This window comes from Labrus mixtus, chromosome 19, assembly GCF_963584025.1.
Source record: "Labrus mixtus chromosome 19, fLabMix1.1, whole genome shotgun sequence".
Lineage (NCBI taxonomy): Eukaryota > Metazoa > Chordata > Actinopteri > Labriformes > Labridae > Labrus > Labrus mixtus.
The window spans coordinates 16,369,239-16,390,864 of NC_083630.1; the positions used below are offsets into that span (position 1 = coordinate 16,369,239).

Genomic DNA, 21,626 nt, shown 5'->3' on the forward strand with positions numbered 1-21,626 from the left:
ACTGCACAGTACTAGTGATGTGTTGCTTTTTAGCTCAGAGTTTTGACACAGGATTCCAGGAAGTGCTGCAAAAAAAGTTCTGTTTAATCTCTATTTACAGATTCTACACAAGAATATAGAATCTGTAAAAGGGGGGATTTTCATTATGGAAAGTGTTCTGATTATTTTTTGGAGTACATTTGTAGTCCGAGCTGTATCGACCAATTTGGATGGGCAGGCTTTGATTTGTGCAGGAGAAACAATCTACGCAGAGAGCAAATAAAAACATGCAGAACGTGTCAATGCTAAAGACCAGCTCTTATTGGCTGTAATCTAATGATGATTTATTTATCTCAATAAACTGATATTTTCATAGAAGCTAAGCTAACAATCCATTATAGATAAAGTATAGTTTAACTTGAGCAACAAATCTGCTTGACCCTGTGTTTCTCTGACTACCTGTAACACATCAGAAGTCAGGTCAAAGTTTAAACAGATGACTCAATGGACAGAATCCAAAGAAAATACTGGAGCATACAAACCAATGAGTTCATTTGTTAAGGTGCAAAAGATTAACTTTTCAACGTGCACTGCGTCTCCCTCAGGGTCAAACTTCCTCAGATTTGGAGCAGCCAACACAAAGGCTCTGTCACCTCACCTCAGGTTTGAAGCCTGTATGTAGGAGCATCTTAGAGCGTCTGGTGTGTTGACCGCGGTGCTCTGACTGGAGCGTGTTGGTGTAATATCTCAGACAAATAACACCACGTCCTAAAGGCACGCAATGTGTCGGATATCGAGTTGCATAGCCAGAAGCGCTGGCTCACTGTCCGCACTGAATCCGTTAAGTATTTACTTCTTCGCTCTGTGAATTTCAGTTTCCCCTTGCAAACAGTGTGACATCTAGTGCTTTTAGTATTAAATAAGTGAGGTGCCTTGTGATGTCTTAAATGCCAACACTCAAAGGCTCGTCAATAAATGGCTAGCAGTGAGCTGAATAAAGTTTTTCTCCCCGGTGTTGTTGACACAAGTCAAAGCACAACATTTTAACACGGTTATGGATATAATTATATCATTATAAATGTGTAAAACAAGCTATCAACCTTTGTTGAGTGAGAAAAATCCCCTTCTTCCTCGTTCCTCGTCTATTTCGACGCAAGCGACCTCCATTGACAAAAACAGTAATTCTACTACACCGGACACAAGAGTTGCTGGTCTTCAGGATTATTTCTAGTTTGATTGGATCAGTCTTAGACTTTGGTGTCTTGAATTCTTCGTTTGGACCGAACAATATATGAATAACACACAAAAAGAAATAAACCATCTTTTTGTAGGCAGCAGCAAATCAGCAATTCCTGTGTTCTGCAAGTTAAAATATCTCTGTCTGTCAATGGGGTCTGGTGGCTTTGAAGAGAGCGATGTAAATCAGTGAAAGGTTAAAAAAAACATCTTACTGGTGGCGCAGTGGTCGGTGCACAAGCCCCATGTATGGAGGCTGTGGTCCTCGAGGCGGGCGGCCCAGGTTCAGATCCGGCCTGTGGCTCCTTTCCCGCATGTCATTCCCCCCTCTCTCTCTCTCCCTGATTTCCAACTCTATCCACTGTCCTATCTCTCCATTAAAGGCCCAAAAAGCCCAAAAAAACATCTTACTCTTAAGAGTTAACCTTTTATTCTGTAGGGATCCTTCCCTTAATGTCAGTTTAAACAATGTGAAACTTTCAGGGGTGAAAAGAATCACTTTAATGAAACAGGATATGGAAGAAGAGGTTTTGTAAACTCCCACTGATCAGCGGGATGACAGACTGCTGCATGGCTGTCAGGTAAACACACACACCTCTAAAATCAGCCCCCTGCACAGGCCTGTTAATTGAGTTTCATATATTGTGTTATTGTTTATTGATGTCACTGTTGTGTCAGCGCTGAATCAGCATTATGCTAATGATGTCAAATTTATGCGCGTTGTTCTGGAGGGTGTTTTGGCAAAGCAAGAGGTCCCGTTAGACTCTGATAGACTCCCTCTCTCTATGATCAATGTAAAGGGTGACATGTCACATTATAGGTCAATTCATCGATTAGATTTCAAGAACAGTTTTTTGATAGTGTATACTAGCAAATATTCTGGTTTTGAAGTGTTTAACAAGCAAAACAAGACATTAAAAACCTGCCTCCTCCGACTTTAGAGCTCTTTTCATTCATTCTTTAGACAAAACAGTCATCAGATTGATGGAAAATAACATTTAGGGTTTATTTTTGTTTTATTTTCCTTTCGATTCAAAGCCCTTAATGTGTTACAATTTAGCTACACTGAGTCTTCTTAAAGGTACTTTTTTAAAACCTACTTTTACACTGATGCTCCTTGTTGTGGTTTACTAGGTTTGATTAATTTGTTTGAAGGCTGTAAAACGATAACATATTTAATCGAAATTAATCGCTAAATTTCAATACTTAATCACGATTAACCACATTTAATCGCATGTTTGAAACTTCCATTAGTTTGCATTTTAAAATAGAATATTGTTCGGCCTTTATTTTGGATTTTGGTCTTAAGCTGAGAGGACTTTACTTGCTGTCTGTATTCAACCCTGCTTCAATCCCTGTTTTTTTTTTCCTTCCTGCAAATTTGAACAAATAAAAGATGAGTCAGTAGTGGATTAAGACCAATACGAGGGGTTTTACTTTGAAGGGTTTTGATTGACACTTGGATGACGGAGTGTTTAACTGTCAAAGTGTCGAGGTTTACTGTCGATGTGACGGAGGAGAAGAATGAGGGAGTAACACAAATGTGGAAAGAAGGCGGAGTATAGCTCTTGTTGTGGATGTGGGAGGTGTAATGATATTAACTGTACTGTGGCCTGGGAGGTCCACAACAGCAGGGCTATCATTATGGTATAATTAGCTCGTGGTTCGGCGGCAGTGGTAGCGGTTGCAGCGGGGGACATTTGTGTTGTTTGTCAATCTGTAACCGTATTATCTCACCGCCTGCCTCTGCGCTCCAACAACATCATTACAGCCGGCACTCAATCAACAATTACCCTGCAGCTCCGACAACTTTCAGCTGGAGTTTGGGCCACGCTCATACGGGGAGCATGTTCCTCCCGCCAAATTACAATAATTATGATTCATTTATAGCCGTGATTGACAGCTGAGCCCGGTCGCACAAAGTGTCTCCCACCTGAGCGCGTGTAGCTGCAGAACATGGCAGCCGAAGGCGATATTTAACATGTAATTCTGCCTTCTGACAGTTTGGAAAGTTACTGCTCCCCATTATATGATGATTAGACAAGAGTGGGCCCGCTCGCCCATCGCTGCTGTTAATGGCATATTAATTTGCTGTATTGAAAGTGGCAGGCGTCGAAGGGAGCGCTGAGCACACATGCTAACCCGGCACAGCCTTTCAGTTCACTTCGTCTTTATTTAGCTATGATGGGAAATCAGTGAAAGGGATTTCTTTTTTAAAAGGGCACATGTAAAATCACTTGGGCCTGTAGGCTGCACACGCTCAAAAACACACGTCTTTGCATTTACATATCGGGCATTCAGCTGACTGCTCTCTGGAGAGACTCACAATGAGGGATCAAGCTTCACTATGTCGATCGAGGACATTTATGTTTTACATTTCAGCTCATGCTCTTTAGCCACAGTGACTAAGAGCCCCAAATCACACAGAAGAACATCAAATTGACACCTTTAATTCTCTCTTTGGACACTCATTGTCCTTTGAACTCCGCCCACCGGGCACCTGACTGAACTATTTGACTAATTTTAGTTTAAAGCAGGTCTAACTTTTAAGTCTTTGACATGTTTTCTTCACATTTTATTGAGTAAGAGACTGATCTAATTTCAGGCTCCTGAGCACACACCTACTAATTGACTCTCACTATTGGTACTTATACTACAGACTAAGCATCATGGTGGCTTTGGACTTTGGATTTTCACCAATAAGCAAAAATAAAGCGATCCAGAGGTGCAAAACAGTGCAGTTCCTCGAGTGTCCACTTGAGGCTGCCCAGCAAATTAAAATTCCCATTTCCATTTTTACAGCAAAAATAAACATGTTAACAGCACAGTAAAAAAAACTTTGGTCTGAATATCTCATTTTGTTATTCGTACACTTTTTATGGGGGTTGATGATGTTTTATTATAACTCCATCTATATTTTCTGTTCTATCTGTTATATGAAGGCTAATAGTTTTGCATAATTTAGATAAGGGGCGTCGTTGAATTGACTGAAATACAGTCTGTGGGCTGAATCATTCAAGCATGCTATGAAATGTTTCTTAAAAGATTGATGTGTGTATTTGTTGTAACTGCATATGTGAAGTTGATTTGAACCTTGTTTGTCCTTAACCTGCTCACATTATTCAGTCTGTTCATCATGTGCACCATCCTGACCAACTGTTGCTTCATGGCCATGTCCGAGCCGGCGTACTGGGCCAAATACGTGGAGTGAGTACATCCGTCTGTCTGTTTGCCTCTCTTCCTTTGCCAGTTGTGTCCACCAATCAGAATCACCTTTGGATGGTAAGGGGATTCCCACAGGCTGTGTGACTGCTGTTGAATGCAGCGCTGCCAACAGAAGCCTGAACTCTTTGTTCTGCTGGTGTAATGGCATCCAGTCCAGGGGAACAACTCATGAGACAGGGTGGGAGGAAGTTTGGCTGAGCATTTGGCACAAACTGTGATATTAAAAAGTACGCTTATTTTTGTCTGTATTTACCGTAGTAGATTTTGAAGGCACTGCTGGCCTAGAGGAATTCCATTGTTTTTAAACCTTGAATTTTTTATCTTTGAGGGTCTAAATAGCGAGGAGACACAATTTTTTTTGGAATTGCTGTTGAAGATTTCTTCAGCTAGCTGCCATAAAACAGACTGATATGGCTAAGTCCTAAAAATAAAATAAAAAATTGTGAAGACATTGTGAGAAGCCCAAGAACCATGTCGACTGACGAGGTTCAGAGATTTTACTGGCTCTTGATCAAATGTGACTCTGCTAGCGTCTACAGCCCGTTGTTTAAGACATAACGTGGGTAAGGTGATTTTCTGCCCCAATAACGATACAGCTCAATGTTACGACACAATCTGTTATGAATAGTATCTGCAGGGATGTAGACTATGCTGTTGGATTGTTGCTTTCCTATTAGCTGTGATACAGATCATGGGGCGATTGCAAAGCTCTCTTCAAACAGAACAGAGATGGGCTAACTGGCTGCTTTGTAGCTGCAGGCTGCTGTGTGAAGTGATGCCGTAAAGCTGTACGCACTTCATGCAAGATTACCGCGGCCTTTTACCAAAGTCACAGCATCCTAGTGCTGAAAGCAGGCAAGGTGCACTCTGTGCTCATGAGAGAGACAACATTCTCCCTGTACATCAGACGCACACGCTTACTGATAGACACTGGGCGCCCATAGTATATTTTCGGTTACAAAAATCTACGTTTTCTTGAACAGGATCTTTCTCTGTACGGATCCTTTCTGGGATGTTGATAAAAAACAGTCTGAGCCTGTTGGTGACAATAAAAACAACAACTTCTAGTGGACGTTCTTCAATTGGCTCACTTTTAAACTGAAGCAATCTACTGGAGCAATTCCAAAACTTTTTGACATCTGATTGTCCTTTAGACCCCAGCGTATGTCGAAATAGGACCCCGGGTTAAAAAGAGGCTAGTGCAGAATGTTATATGCATCTACTAAAAGGCACAAATCTAAAAGGGAAACTATTTGAATACCTTTTTACACCGGGGTTAGTAGGGAAAACATGTATTTTTGCCCCCTGGCTTCCAGCTGTGCAGCTGCTGCTGACGTGACTGCCTCTCTCTCTCCTGTCTGTCTGTCTCTGCACGGTTGAGTTGACACCCCGTCGGGTCAAAACTTGTTCCTGGGGACAAAATAAATAAATGAAGGATGTTTGGCTGCAGCGCTGCTGTTTTTATTAATATTCATTCAGCTCTTTTTTCCACTCCTCTTTATTCCTTCTCTCTCTCTCTTTTCCCATCCCTTCTTCTTCTCTGATCTCCTTTTCTTCACGCTCCTTTATCCTGTCCTGCCTTTCTCCTCCCCCACATCCTTCACTCCTTATTCCCCCACCGTCTGCTCCTCCTTTACAACTTTCTGTTTATCCTCAACATTTAATTTCTACCATCCCGTCCTCTCTTTGTTCTCCATCTTTTGATTTTCTTTTCTCCTTCATTTGTTCTTTTTGTTCTATCCCTCAACTCATTTCCCTTTTTCATTTTGGTCTTCTTCCCTCTCTACCTTTGACCCTCTTACCTTAATTCACCTCTTATTATCTTTATTCTTTACTTCCTTCTTCTACTTCTTTACCATAAAATCTTTTTCTTTTTCTCTTCTCCCATAACTCTTTCATCCTCTTCCTTCCTCCGATATTGTTTTCTTTACTTCTCTTTCCCTCAACCTCCTTCCTTTTTTCCCTTCCTCCCTCCCTCCCCTCCCTCAGGTACACCTTCACAGGTATCTACACGTTCGAGTCGCTCATAAAGATCTTGGCGAGGGGTTTCTGTGTGGGACCCTTCACCTTCCTGAGGGACCCCTGGAACTGGCTCGACTTCAGCGTCATCGTCATGGCGTGAGTCAAGCAATGAGATACATACACATGAACACAAGAAACACACATTTATTAATGTATCATTATGCTAATGGACGGTATACACACACACACACACACACACACACACACACACACACACACACACACACACACACCCACACACACACACAGAGCAGCAGCATTAAGCAAACAATTGAGCTCAGCTTTCAGAAGGTTAAGCCTGAGATCACTTTAATAAATAATAAAAATAAGCAAACTCTTATATGATAACGATGTATTTTACAAACAGACAGATAGATATTTTAGATCAGGTTCAGTTTCCAGGTCTGAGTTGAGGAAACAGAAACAAAAAAAGCAACACCTCTAACTCCATTAAACTTGACCTTAACTTTTATTTTTTTAAGCTACACTAAACTAAAACATTTCCTGTACATGCTTCACATTAAAAGCCCCTCAGGATAGGGGAGTAACTCAGCATTTTCAGCTCCATGCAGGGCTTTTAATGCTAAACGTCTGCAGGAAAAGAGCTGCAGAGTAAAGCTGAGCGGAGTTTATCAGTGAGTGAGTTTTAAAGAGCGACTCAGAGCAGCAGAGTGTGACAGGCCTGTGTTGTACTGACGGGATTAGAGCTGTGGAATTAAAAAGAAAGGCTAACACAAGCTCGTCTCTTCAGCGGAGGTACGCGGAGTCGAACGCGTCCGGCCTGAAGTCGCTCGTGTTCGTTGGATTCAGACACATTTGCAAAGTCAGTTGAAACTCTGCTCTCTGACTGCGTCCCATTGAGCTGTCAGTCCGAATGTTCAGAGAGAAAAAAAAACGCAAATGAAGAACAAACTTGAGGCTGCAGATTCATGTGTCATTAATAAAGTTAATGAGCGTGAGACAGGACGGGTAGAAATAAGTCCAGGATGTGAGGACAATCTATGTTTCCATAACGAAGCGGTAAAAAATGACCCAGCACATTTACATGTACTCAACAGCTTCATTTACATTTGGAGAAATCTTGCACTTAACTTTACATCTATTGATTATTATCAAACAAGCTATTGCATTTTTACTTCATTACTTTAATTTGACTCTTCAGCCAAAGTTAATCTGGTATTTGTTTAGAGGATTTTTCGGGATTTAACCACAGCTTGAATAAAACATATGCATATCTCAGTGATGTCACCCATCGGTTTCTGAAAAGGCATTAAAGCCCAACAATGGCAGTCACCATATTGGAAAGGCGGACTCTAACTTTCGGTCACCTGGAAACGGACAGAGGTGGAGCTGAGGCGGGCCTTAAGCATCCAGACAATGAGCCACAACGTGTTCACCTGTCAATCAACTCAGCTCCGCCTCTTATGAATATCTTCTAGCCTTTATGTAATCAAAAGGGTTGTAATATAAAATCTCATTTCTCATTTCTATTGAAACCAAATTAGTATTTTGTACCGGGCTACATTCATTTGTGCTTCTGCTGACGTTATAATATTTGTGTTAGAGGGCTGCAGGCAGATTTTTGCAGTTTCACATTGATACATTTGTCAGCATTGAGGTTGCTACTTGGTTTTTACTTCAGTAAAATTAAATGGCGTGATATAGCATGACGGTGACTCTCGGCACTTTTGACCAGCTGACCTCTGACCTCTCTGAATCACACATCCCATCACCTTGCAGGCTGTCCTGTGTGTGCTCCCATGAGACTGTTGGTCAGCTGGTCAGAGGTGACGAGAAAGACAAAAGGATGTTTATCCTTTATTTATGTACACGATGTTGATTTCTCTTCAAAAAGAGCAAAATAAAGATGATTGTTTATGTCATTAAAGGTATACGTAAAATCCTTAAAGTCACAAAATAATCTTTGGTTGTCAGGGCAGATTTGAGCTCATATGCTAACTCTCATTTTGTAAAAAATAATAATAATAATTTTAAAGGAAATCAGATCTTACAGTAAAGCCTGAAATTGTCTTTTTTGTATCTTAAACAGTTTAACAGAAATGAAATAATTTCAGCAATAAAAACTCAAAGTCAGAGTGTCCTTGAAAGCCCCAAAAGGGAGACAGTTCTGCTCTAACTGCTCCAGTTTGACTTTACAAAGGGTTTTCATTATTATTTTTTAAACTTTTCAGACAGAGTTTTTGCGTTAAACAACGCTTAAACTTCACGTTTTGATCTGTGAAATCATAATGAGGCGTGTAGAGTAAAAATCCCTTCCAGCACGAACGTATAAAACCACCTGAAAGCTCCTTTTATGACTCATGAAGCAACATATTGCTGCTGTCCTACTTGGATTGTGTTCAGTGCAATGATTGCACAATCCCCTCTCTGCCTTGAAACAGCTCTGTGTACAGTTTATCTATACTTTTAGAGAAAGAAAACGGCACTTTTTGAAGCAGAGTATCACAGATATCCGAGGAGAGCTGAGTGTCTCCCAGAAAATGTTTTTGTTCGGCTCCTTTAAACAGAGATAACAGGAAAATAAAAGTCAAATCAACAAACAAACACAAACTAATGGCCAACACAGAAAACAGGAAGCACAGAAAAAAAGAAGCTCCTCAGAGGGACGAGTGAATAATTTTCCGACTGGATGAGGACTCGATGAATTACACGACTTTACTCTGTGTTTTTTTTTAGAGAAAAGTGAAAGGTGCTTTTCTCTGTGACAGCCGCTCATTTTCCAAATTACAGGTTTGAAAATCTCCCTAAACTCCCCGAGCTCATCAGCCAGCGTCAAACCGTCAATTCAAGCCACAAAAAAAAACTCCACGGATACCGCAGCTGGGAGTTCTGTCTCCTCTCGACGGTGCCTGCTCTACTGCTTTGTTTCCTTTTGACCCGTCCACTTCAGTAACTAAGTGACTGATGTAAAAATCACTGCGATTTGGTTTGGTTAGCGATCAGGCGGCGATCAATCAGAGCGGGTCGGCGTTCAGCATGGGGCGCTGCCGGGAAGATAAACGATCAGGATGAACTGATGGGATCAATAGTTGACCCCGCGGCTCAGCTCTGAGGTTAGCGCCCGGCGTAATGAAGCGGTGTCACCTCCACCGCGGCCGCTCGCTAAATTGACGCGTGTTGATGAAGGTGCCCTCGGGTGGAGGGAGTCCCGGCGCGTCTGCAGAGTTACATAATGAGCCCAATCGCCCCGATGCCGAGTCCCTCAGAGGGAGAGATGGCTCCACTTAAAGGACAAATTCGCCATTAAAACAGTCAGCCCTGAATCATACAGCTGATGATGTGTACTTTACATTCAGTCTGCATGCAGCACATCATCGGCCGCTGCTTTATGTGGTTAACAAAGAGACCGTTACATTTTATGAAGGGTGAACCGGTTCATAGAGGTCACGGTTCGGTACAAGTTAAGTTCAACACAACAGGAGAGCACATCTCTAGGTTTCTCTTAGAACGGACTTAATGCAAGTCTTGTGTTACTTACTGTGGAACTTCCTGTTTCTGTGATATTTAAAAAAGTGAGGATAAGTGGACACCTCTTGGTGATGCTGCCTAATATTCATCAGATAGGTTATCTTTAATCCCCTCTCACAATGCGACGTATAGGACCACAGTTTTGGACTCTCAACCACAAATTTTGCCACGATTGATCATCTTTAGTCTGGGACGTCCAAAAATCGTACACGCTGTACCCGGCATTAGATGAAATGTCTTGAGTCTATTGGGGTTTGTTTCTGTGGCTGTGGGCAGCTCAGACGCTGTCGTCTATACCATGGGTGGTCAGGTTTAGTCAAATAATAAAATAATAATAAAACAAATAATCTTAAATATAATCTAACTCTCTGGATCTCTTTGTGTCACTCAGGATGGATGTCTTCCTGCCCATTCAGCATTCCATGTTTTTATGTTAAATGGTAGGCGTCAAAAATAAAGTTAAATCTAATTACAACAGGATATGCAAATAAATATCTATATTATTAAAAGGTAAAACAAATACAAGCTTGAGTTCATTTTGTTTCCCCTTTAATGTAATTTAAGAGGCTAAAGTTTTTTGTAGTTTTCTGTGCCATAAAAACAAAGACGGTTCAGCAGGTTTCCACACAACATGTGAGATATAAGTGAGATAAACGTGATACATTGGAAGCATCCTGCAGCGAGACTGTGGAGATAATTCAGACGAACAAATGAAGCTGTTAATTTGAGGATTTGATTTAGAAGTCTACAAGCACCAATTATTATCTGAGCGTAGATTTACACGTTTAAATGTAATGTCTTCTGATACTTAGTTGGTCTAAAACTGTTCATTTATTTCACCCCTGAAAATATTCAACACAACAAAAAATGTAAAACTTAAGCGTGAGGTCTGAAATAATCAGGTTAATGACTCTGGACTCTTAAGGCTTTATCCCTACAAGGACAAGAAAAGCCGTATTTAAGCGTCGGTGAGAAAGGCATTCTGGGAGATTGAGTCTTTAAAGTTGATTTAGAGAATGGAGAAGAAAAAAAACGTCAAAAGAAAACACAACACTGTTTTCTTTCCTCATCCTTCGTCTGGTGTGTGAATCGTGTGTAATGTTTGGTGACAACGTATTGCTGTTGTAAGATCACACACACACACACACACACGTGCGCACACACACACGTGCACACACACCCAGTGCACATGAAGTCAGTAGGTGTGTGTGTCCTTGAACCGAGGGCCATCCTGCGGTCAGATGGATCTTTAGCAGGACAGGGACACATAAGTCACCTCTTTACACACACGCACGCACACGCACGCACACACACACACACACACACACACACACACACACACACACACACACACACACACACACACACACTTTGACGATGGAGAACTTGTTAACTTTATGTGTGGTCATACACAAACACAAAAATGCCATGTATGAGCACACACACATCCTTACCATCTGCAAGCACACACACTCTCCGCCCCTGACACATCACCCCTCTGTGCCCGACTTTATTAAAACCAGAGTGATGGTCAGTAAATAGACACACCCATCCTGAAACAAACACACACACACACACACACACACACACACACACACACACACACACACACACAAACATACTAAATGGCTGATTGATGCTCACCTCTCCTCCCACCAAGTCAGGATTCCCATGGTAACAGAGTCTAAAATCATCCCCCGCCTCCCTAACACCACACACACACACACACGCTCGCGCACACACACTCGGTCTGCCCCTGTGTTCCTGATATTGCAGGTGTAATGACATGTTAATGGCTGTGATCACAGACCAGCAGCAGCAGACTCATCAGCTACTTTCACAGCTTTAAAGGTGCAACAGCTCTTATCTTTTTAGCTTAATAATCTCATCGGCAAATCCTCATTAAAAAAATAAATATGACCCTGTTATACTAAAGCATAATCTATCAGGTTTGGCACTGAATCAGATTTGAAACAACTCAATTTAACAAATATTTGTGGTTGGATGTAAGGTAGAAACCTGCCTGTACAAGAGCATTACAATAATGCTCATTAATCTCTCTCTCATTTCTAGCATCTTAATTGTGGACGCCAGCACAAGAAGCTTTTTTTCACAAGTAAAAATGTTGCTCACATGGTGATGCTGCATTAGAAGCCATTTAGCCATTCAAAACTCCATTAACAAAACAAGCATGTTTAACGTTGTTAAACAGACCTGACTGATCATATATGATTAAAATTACAGTAGCAAATGTTTATTTTGGCTTCATAGTGTTTTAAGACGGATTAATTCAGATGATTTGTGAGTTTCTAAATACAGTAAAACTTTCTGCATACTGCACGTTTCACATGAATAAAAATTACAACTAAACTCGCTTGAACTTTATTACTTTCATTTTTATTGTTTCTCCCCTCGTCCTTTAGCCATTACAGGGATCATAACAGCATAACATGAACTTTTTCAACTCGAAAGGACGATTGCCTCTCAGAGTTCAGTCTCTCCTGACGCCAACAGTTGCTTCATAAATAGATGGTCCAAATATCCATTCCATTTCTTTGCTTGTTTTTGTGCAAAGAAACATGACAAAGCAGTATTTCAAACTGTGTACATATCTTCTTCATGTAATTGAATTCAGCGTCCTTTCAGCCAGTTTGTCCTCATTAAATCTCACTAAATCTGTTTATTCACAGCGCTGCAGTAAGACAGATTTGAGTCGATGTGTGACTTTCTAGATTCAGTCAAACTGTCACTCAGTGGAGACTGATGGACAGACGTGTCACAGCTGAAACAGAACGCTGTTAGATGGTGCCCATCAGAGGAATTCTGGTACTGACCCTAGCTAGCAGTCCATCAAACAGGTCCCTGTAGATGGACGCGGCAGGAAAGTTCAGCCGGACTCAGTTCATGGAGGAGGAAGGGATTAACCCAGCTGAGTCCACCTCCATCTTTGAGCCCAAATGTGTCAGGCAAATATTCCTTAGGTGTTATTAACAAGCGTGAATAATGAATAAGCACTTTTGGTTTGAATAAATAAAACAACAGAGAGACAAATATTTCAGAGCCAGCACAAATATAAAATAGTAGACATTTTGAATAGGTCAAGATTCACTGCAACGTTAATAATGAGTTGATGAAGTTGTCAGTATAACATTTATCAAAACCAACATTACAAAGTATTTTACAAAAACAACAATAAAACAGGAAGATCTTCAGAATAAAAGAAGAAAAACTTAAAACATTGGTTGAATTAAAAACAACATAAATTACTTTGCGGATAAAACGACCCAATTACAAGAAATCCTAGTGACAGTGATTACAGACACTCCTTCAGTCTGTTGTGATAATCCCCCAGAAGACGTTAAAATGAAAGATTATGAAACTACAAAAGCTTCACCTGCATAAGCCGAACACATTCGCCTCTTGTATTTTTTGTACCGTCAAGTCGAGTTTAGGAAGGAGATTTCTCGGCTGAGGATGTGTTAAACCAATTCGATTTACCTTTGTAGTGTAAATGATTTTCTTATAATTATTTTTCTATCATAAAAAAAACAGAGAGACAACTTTTTTACCAACTGGCCCATTCAAATATATAAAACATCCAGAATAAACAAGAATGAACACAGCATTTGCTAGATATGGACACATGGCGAGCACTGATGTCTTGCCCTCTCCGGTGTGAAGTGTCTCTGGTTTTATCGCCTGGTTGTCTCTACCTGCATGGAAACGGCCTGCTCTGACCGCCGTACTCCCACCCTCCGCCTCCACTGTAATTCAATCAGCCTGCCAGTCAGCGCCGGTGAAATATGAGCCGTAATGGTGGGCCGTTAGCAGCTCAGGATCAGATGACTCAATCTTACAGGGGGCCCAAAACAGCGGTCGTCGCCCGGCGCCCTTCTGCCTCTCGTGGCCTCGGCTGATTCGATCTTAGGCAGGGGGGTTGAGGGAGTGAGACGCTCACGGGCAGGCTGGGTACAAAACTGTCATCTAATTGAAACTCATTATAGACAGTTTGTTTTGGGAAGTAATTGCTTTTTTATGGAGTTTTTATTGTTTTCAATCACGTCTGGATTGAACAGATATCACTGCTTTATTTTCAATTAACATGTAAATTGGATATATGATAATATTCTTTATTTTGATTTATTAAATACATTCAAATACATTTAAACGCCCTTTGATATCCTCATGGTGTTCTACAGAAGCCCTAAAGGGACATACATACATTTTATTTTACTTGTGAAACCACGTAATTACTGTTTTTTTTTAGATCTCAAGTTTTCAGTTTTCCCGTGATAACAAGTCACTTCTTGGATGTCTACAGGAAACAAGATACATTTGCTTGTTATCTCTTGAAAACACAGAGTAAAATACATTTGTATGGATGCATGTCCTCTTAGGGCTTCCGTAGTCTTCATCTAAATTCTAGAAAATATGTTACCATACTACAAGATAAAGACGACTTATATCATTGTCTTTCCCATTATTTTTTTTCTAGTGAGGAGTCGATATATTTAGTAACATCTTTGGTAATATAGTGAAATAAAAAACAGTAAAAACATGTTATTTCTTCCTCTGTATAAATATACAGATGATCCCTTTTCTTCATATTAGCTACAAACAAAGATTAGAGTCTTAAATTATTTTTGTTCAAATAACAAACAATAATGAAAACCACAAAATGACACAAAATTTTTTTGATTGATAAAAAATCTCTTCAAATATATTAAAAAAGGAATTCCCTAAAGCCTCGCTCACACTGTGCGATATATCCCCGATTGTATAAAAGTCAGGGCGGCATGTCAGCTCACACTGTACGACCCGATTGTCGGAGAGCTCACACTGTACGAGTGAAATCGGAACAGAGCATTGACCGTTGTTAATAAAGTTTCATTTGAAAACTCCAACGGACGGCGGTTGGTGAAAGAGAAGGAAGTGGAAGTTGTAGTAGAATAGAGGAAAGTAGATACAATCGTAGATATATGGATACAAGTTTCAGAAAAGTGCTGCACTGATGATCTGTACCGAAAAAAAAAAAAAAAAACACGGGTTGCCTCCTGCCGCTGGTCGCCATGACTACATTCCTCCCTTGTCTCTTGTGATTATATTGTAGTCACACACAACTTCTGCCGGACCCTAATTCTAAATATAAAACATGTTTGAAATAAATCGGGGATCCCCGACGATCGATTGGATCTTTGTACCACTCACACTACAAGATAATCGGTTCCGAGCAGCCTTGAGTCGGGAGAGACCCTGCGATTGTCGGGAAGGAAGAATCGGAGCTCAAATCGGCCCGATTATCCTGCAGTGTGAGCCAGGCTTAAATTAACACCCAAACATACTGACACTAACTTTTCAATGTTTTAAAACTGATCTCAAATTTATACACTTTTTTTGTTTTGTTTGTGCTCTGACAAGTCAGGGTTGGACTATAAATTCACTGCAGTATTTTCAGACTTTGTTATGTTTTTCTCCTTGTGTTGTATGTTGACAACCACCACACTGCCCTCTACAGGCTGTTAACAGAGTTTATCAAAGTAGGGAACCTGCAGGCGCTGAGAACCTTTAGAGTGCTGAGAGCCCTGAAAACTATCTCAGTCATCCCAGGTAAGGCCTCACCACCACCACCACCAGGGGGCGACAAGGGACGAAATAAATAAATAAACAAACACTCGTCGTCGTGACTTTCGTCGTGAACGTCCTCTATTGTTCGTCCAGTGTCTGCCATGTCCTGCAGTACCAGCCCCGCCCACTCCCCATTCTTTAGCCAATCAGGGGTCCGAGGTGTAATCACCTGGTCTGAACTGAAGACATGTAAAGAAGGAAAAGTCTGATGAATAAAGCTGAACACATGAAACTTAACTGGAAATTCAAATGAATCAGTGGCTGCAAAAAAAGTCTGACTAAACATATGTAAAAAACATTTACTTAGCAGAGAAAAAGAGAGAGTAACCAAGTAAGAAGCTGGACTAGAGTAAATATTGGACAGGTTTTTTTTATTTGGGAGAGAGCTCTGTAAAACAGTAGGCTGCAAGACCAACGTAGAGCTGGTTATGTTGCTGTTGGATGGTTGCAAACTGGTACACAATGGACCAGCTAGTAGGTATATCATCTGTTGTGTCTTGTAGCTAATGGGAAAGCAACAATCCTCCAGCAGAGTGTACATCACTTTGGATCTTATTCACAACAGATTTTGACACAAAGTTAGACTGTATGGTGATCAGTGTCATCGTTGTCTTATGTTTAGCAGCTTTACCTGGCGCAGAAAGTCATTCAACCCAAGTTTGTCTCAAACAACGGGCTGTAGATGCTAACCGAGTCAATCCCGTAATATTACTGAACCTTGTACGTTGACATGGTTCTTAAGCTACACTCTGCTCGTCAACAAATGCACGTTGTCCGTGGGGGAAGGTGTTACAGCTCTATGTGTCTCTTACTACAGTGCAGTTGCACTCGTATCCTTTGGTGGGCGCCAAAGTGCACCAAACCAAATTCCTAGAAAATGTTGCTTTATAATTGCAAAGATAATTAGTGGGGTAAATCATGTGAAAAAAATCTATTTAACTTTAAGAATCTGTTTTGATGTTGCTTTGGAAACGTTGAACGATCAAGATAGATTTTTTTTCTCCAGTTTAATATCCATGTGAGCAGCTTTGACCATCAGATTTCCCCTTCTTATGAAGTTGATGTTTGGCTTGAACCTCCAGTGTTGCCGTCCAACCCGGCCTGTCTCTGCTGTATCTCTTTCTCTCTCTGTATCTCCAGTCTTCTTCTTCTCTCCCTCTGTGCTGGCTCGTTGTTGCTCAGTGTGGTCATACCCCTCTGTGTGTGTCTGTTCTTGTGCTTCTGTCTCCCGGCCTGTTGCAGATATGTGACTGAGTTTGTGGACCTGGGTAATGTGTCAGCCTTAAGGACGTTCAGGGTACTGCGAGCGCTCAAAACCATCTCTGTCATCCCAGGTGAGGACGCCAACACAAGGGGAGTGAATACCGAACGCTCCCCTCTCAGCCGGAGCCTTCTGGAAGCTCTGAATCATGGGCTCTGTTTGAGATCTCATTCTGCATACCACCTACTGAATGCTTTACACACATTTTTTATTAAGTATGCATAGGTGGTCTGCAGAAATAAACACTAAAGTCTTGCTGATATCAGCTTTGAGTGGACATCAGAGGCTCAGCAAAAAGCAACTTCACTATTTACGTTTAAAAATTCACACAATAAAAGAGGAGAGAAAACGGCTCATTAAAATTCTTACTGATTGACATTTTGAATATAAAACTGAGGCCAATTTGGTTTAAATATTTCCGTTTGTGTTAATGACCAAAATGCTACAACTGTTTTGGTTCTGTTTTTCCGGAAGTACAAGTCAATACAAATGTACTGTATGTCTATTTGAAACAACATAAGATGAGCAAAGTGCCCTTAGAGACACAGGCAGAAGAAAACAAGATAAAAATCAAAATAAAACAAGTAAGAGTTAAGCTAATAAAAAATGATTCAACGCTTTTTAGTAGAAGCATATTTTCCCCTTCTGTCTGAAGGTCTGCTGTACTCTTCTGGTCATAATATTCCAACAAAAACAGCCCTGCTCTATCAGAAAGGGTCATCAAGCTCCAGATCCGTTTAAAATATTGAATACAAACATGTAACATCCATAAAGATCCATGGATTGCTTCAAAATTTCTGCAGGGTCGCCCAATTTTCAACTGTATTCTCTGCACTAATTCATGCCCTCTGACCAGTCGATTGACACCTCATTTGACCAATCAGGACCTTTCATTCACTATTCCTAGGCATCTTTAGCCAATGAGAGCCTGAATAGAAACAGGACTTTCTTTCTCTCCCCGCCATGGTCACATTATGGTGTCGTAGTTATTAGAAAAGGAAGAACAACAGGGTCGGCAGTCTCGTCTCTTTTGAGAGTCGGGAGCAAAATAGGTCACCTGACTTGATCTGGCAAAAGTGGATTCAGGCGACAAAAACATATCCTTAACAGAAACCAAACCTACCAGAAGCTAAATGATCAGATAACCATTTTTAAAAATAATGTCCACATAAAAAGTTAATAAAACATGAAATGCCGATAATGACCGTTTAAGAGATTAATTGTCATGTGCCAAGCTCTGTCTGTAATGACTGTTCTGAGCAGCGATGCTAACCTGAATATAGCTAATGTTTGAATTATTTCATTGCTCATTTAGAGAAGAAAATATTTGATTGTTGTGAAAACAGGTATTTCTACAAGAAAAACCTGGTTCAGGAAAGAATAAACTAATAATTGAAGTTCAAAGATGGAACTATTTCTTCAGATCTGTTGCTGGCTAGCCTCTGTATGTTTCCACTGTGCATGTTAGCATGCAGCGCTAACAACTTCTTTCTTTTCAACATATTATTTCAACATATTAATGCTGACGTAGCTGGTTATAACAATGTCTGATACGTGTTGTAACTTCATCACAGCAGCAGAAACATTGAAAGCATGTCGTAAATGCAGCTCTTACAAATTATATTTTTTCACACTGCTCATTCATTAGCTTACAGACGCTACAATATGAACCAGAACAATGCTGAGCCTAAGAGCCAGCATGACAAAAGAGACTCTTTGGACGCTGATGAAAAGTGTGTCGCGTCTGTTTCTAATGAATTAACTGTAGAGAAAACCTGGTTGTTTCTTTGATTTGGTGAGATCGGCCGAGGATTGTCAACTTGTCTGCACCCTTTGTGTTCTCAGTGTGTTTTGGTCCTGCTGTTTTTACCATATGTTCCTCTCCGTGTTAGTGTGTGTGTTTTGTGTGTTTTTATCTGTATTTGAATGGCGAGTTTGCAGCCTGTTTTTTCTTCAGTTTGTTGGTGATGTTAATGATGACTTTTTTTTCACAGTATTTTGCAAAAAATGTAAAGCTGCTGTCAGATGAAAACATCCATATTCCAAAAAAGCAGAAAAAAACCAAGATATACACTTTTTTCAGCATGAGTCATTAAACAACACCTGAAATTGAGAGATTTTCTCCTCACAGCAGAGTTATTTCTATTGCCTGTAATATTCATTTTCTTTGAATGTGTTTTTTGTTATTAATGTCCTCTAAGTAACTATGGTGCAAAAAGATGGCTGCCCTTTAGTTTGAAGTTTGTAGCTTGTTTCAAACGGAAGAAGACCACATATATGTGCGCTGTTAAAGACTCAGAATTTTGTCAGTCGAATCAAGATTTCCTCATATGAATACGAAGCTTTAAATACACCAAAGTCGTTATCTGCCATGTAAAAACTTGACACATTAAAACTTTTCCATGTGATTATCTTCCTGTTTTTTTTAAAGTGATGTCACAGTCACTTTTTACAATTTCATTTAACTGAGAAAATTTACTCAGCTCATTTGCTTAATGGTAGCTCAGCCTGCAGCCCCCAAATTCTGCTGGAGAACAATGGAAGTGGATCTGATTGTTTTGGAAAAGAGGAGACCTCTGGAGAAAATGTGGCTCCTAGTAAAACATGTAAACTGTGAATGATAAAGGAATGAGCTAACAACAGCTCAGCTCACAGCTCCCACTGACATCCCGTGTTTGCCAGACATGAAAACATTTCAAAAATATTTATTTCTCAGTGTTTTAAATTAACTTGCCAAAGCTAAAAAAATATCAGTAAATGGAGATTGATTGTTAGCAGCAGCTCGGCTCACAGCCCCCAAAGCTCTGCTGAAGAGCATCAAAGACACTGAAAATTCTTATTTTACTTTGTTTCCTACAAACAATCTTGTTAAAAGTGAAGACTGAATAGTCTTTTTTCTAAATAAAGTTTACAGCCTGATATGCCGTGGCTCATGCAGTGCAGCTCAGAAGTTTCAAAATTTCAGGAATTCGACTGACAAAATGTGTCGACGACTCTTTCGACTAACGATTCAAATGCTCATCTTTTAAAAGGGCAGCCTTAAATCCAAAGTAACTAAACAAGACTTTGAATTATTTCCGTGATTTAAAGAGTGATTTTTTTCTCTATGCAGTTGTTGCCCTCGCTGTATCATTTCTATGCATATTAATATTACATCCTTGCGTCCCCGGTGGTCCTGAAGGCCTGAAGACCATCGTGGGTGCTCTGATCCAGTCAGTGAAGAAGCTCGCTGACGTGATGATCCTCACCGTTTTCTGTCTGAGCGTCTTCGCCCTCATCGGCCTGCAGCTCTTCATGGGAAACCTGCGGCAGAAATGTGTCCGCAGCACAGCGCACTGCATCAACGACACCCTGCCGACCAACACCTCGTTCTTCTGCAACAACAAGACGTGGGCCTCCTTGAAGGACTTTGTCAACGACGAGGGTGAGAAACAAACTCTGAACTAATGCTTTTGATAGGAATATGTGCATCCGCTCAACCTTTATTTTGTTTTTGAGGGTAGGGGGGCTTTTACAAGAATTGAACCGAGTGAGTATAAGCAACTGACAGAATTAGTTTTTTTAATTAGTTTAATTTTTGGTGATCTTCACAATAAAGGTTGGCCGCTGCGTCAACTTTTTTCTTCCATGTGAAGGTCTACAAACATTTAATACCAACTTGTGATTTGATCGCATTTTGCTTGTTTTGGGGGGGAGATAAGTTTGCGCTTGAGAAATTTTGAGTTAAGGAAGTCATGAAACTGTAGTTTTTGGAAAAATAACAGTCAAAGGATTTAAAAATGAATCAACATTCCTGACATCAATGGGTTTGTTCAATGCAATTAATGTCAGACAAGAAAGTAAACAGGTTTTCAGCCAAACATTTAGCAAAACACAAAAAAATAAACAAAATGTACACATTTTTTTCCAAACTATTTTAGTTTTCAGGTAGAACATTTTACATTTCTTCATGTGAGTAGCTGGTAATGTGTGTTCCGGGGATTGTGTGCTGGTTTCTTTGTCAGACTGGACAATACCATGTTGGCACTGTGGTTACAACTGACATCAATAAAGACACACATGCACACGCTGTCAGGGGTGTGATGTGTGTACAGACATGCACACACACAAACACACTACAGATTGACACACTAACTGACACACAGAGGTCAAGCGAGGTCAGCTGGTATATACACAATTTGACATGTCAGGCATGTTGACCAGGTACATAATATGTGGACGTATAAGGCCACACACACACACTCTCACATACACACACACACACACACACACACTCAGGTCGAGGTCAGGGTTAAGGAAACACTTAACGCTGCTGTCGGATGAAACCTGAGCTGCACGTTGTCTTTTTCTCTTCATGAAACCAAAACACTGGACTGCCTGTGTGTCACTGTACATTAATCAGACACACACACACACACACACACATACACGCACAGAGACACACACACACACACACACACACACACACACACATACACGCACAGAGACACACTTATTGTAAATGAAGCAAATCATCCATGGAAGAAACAAGTAGAAAGACATGGCTTATTACCTCCTTTAAATATTTTACTTATATTCTTTGCCTTATTATTTTGTGACAAAGTTTTTATTCTCTGTCACTGATGACCCGTATCTTTTCTCTCAAATACTATTTCATTTTACGTTTTCATAATTTCCCTGTCTCTTTGAATTATTTTTTGTCTAAATGTCCTATTTACTCTTTATCCACCTTGTTGATTATTTTTTATTTTGTCACTAAAATATGTGTTGCTCTTAGTCACAGCTTTCA

The 21,626-nt window shown here is 40.4% G+C and overlaps 2 protein-coding genes across 2 annotated transcripts in view; both read left to right on the forward strand.

Annotated features, from left to right (window-relative positions):
* Positions 1–21,626, forward strand: part of rmc1 (regulator of MON1-CCZ1) — a 440,600-nt gene that overhangs the window by 65,318 nt on the left and 353,656 nt on the right. The window lies entirely within an intron of this gene.
* Positions 1–21,626, forward strand: part of LOC132994212 (sodium channel protein type 4 subunit alpha B-like) — a 137,756-nt gene that overhangs the window by 5,715 nt on the left and 110,415 nt on the right. The window contains exons 4-7 of the mRNA XM_061064412.1: positions 4,333–4,422; positions 6,430–6,558; positions 16,819–16,910; positions 20,019–20,261. Coding sequence (XP_060920395.1) covers positions 4,333–4,422; positions 6,430–6,558; positions 16,819–16,910; positions 20,019–20,261 — 554 coding nt within the window. The remainder of the gene's footprint in view (positions 1–4,332; positions 4,423–6,429; positions 6,559–16,818; positions 16,911–20,018; positions 20,262–21,626) is intronic.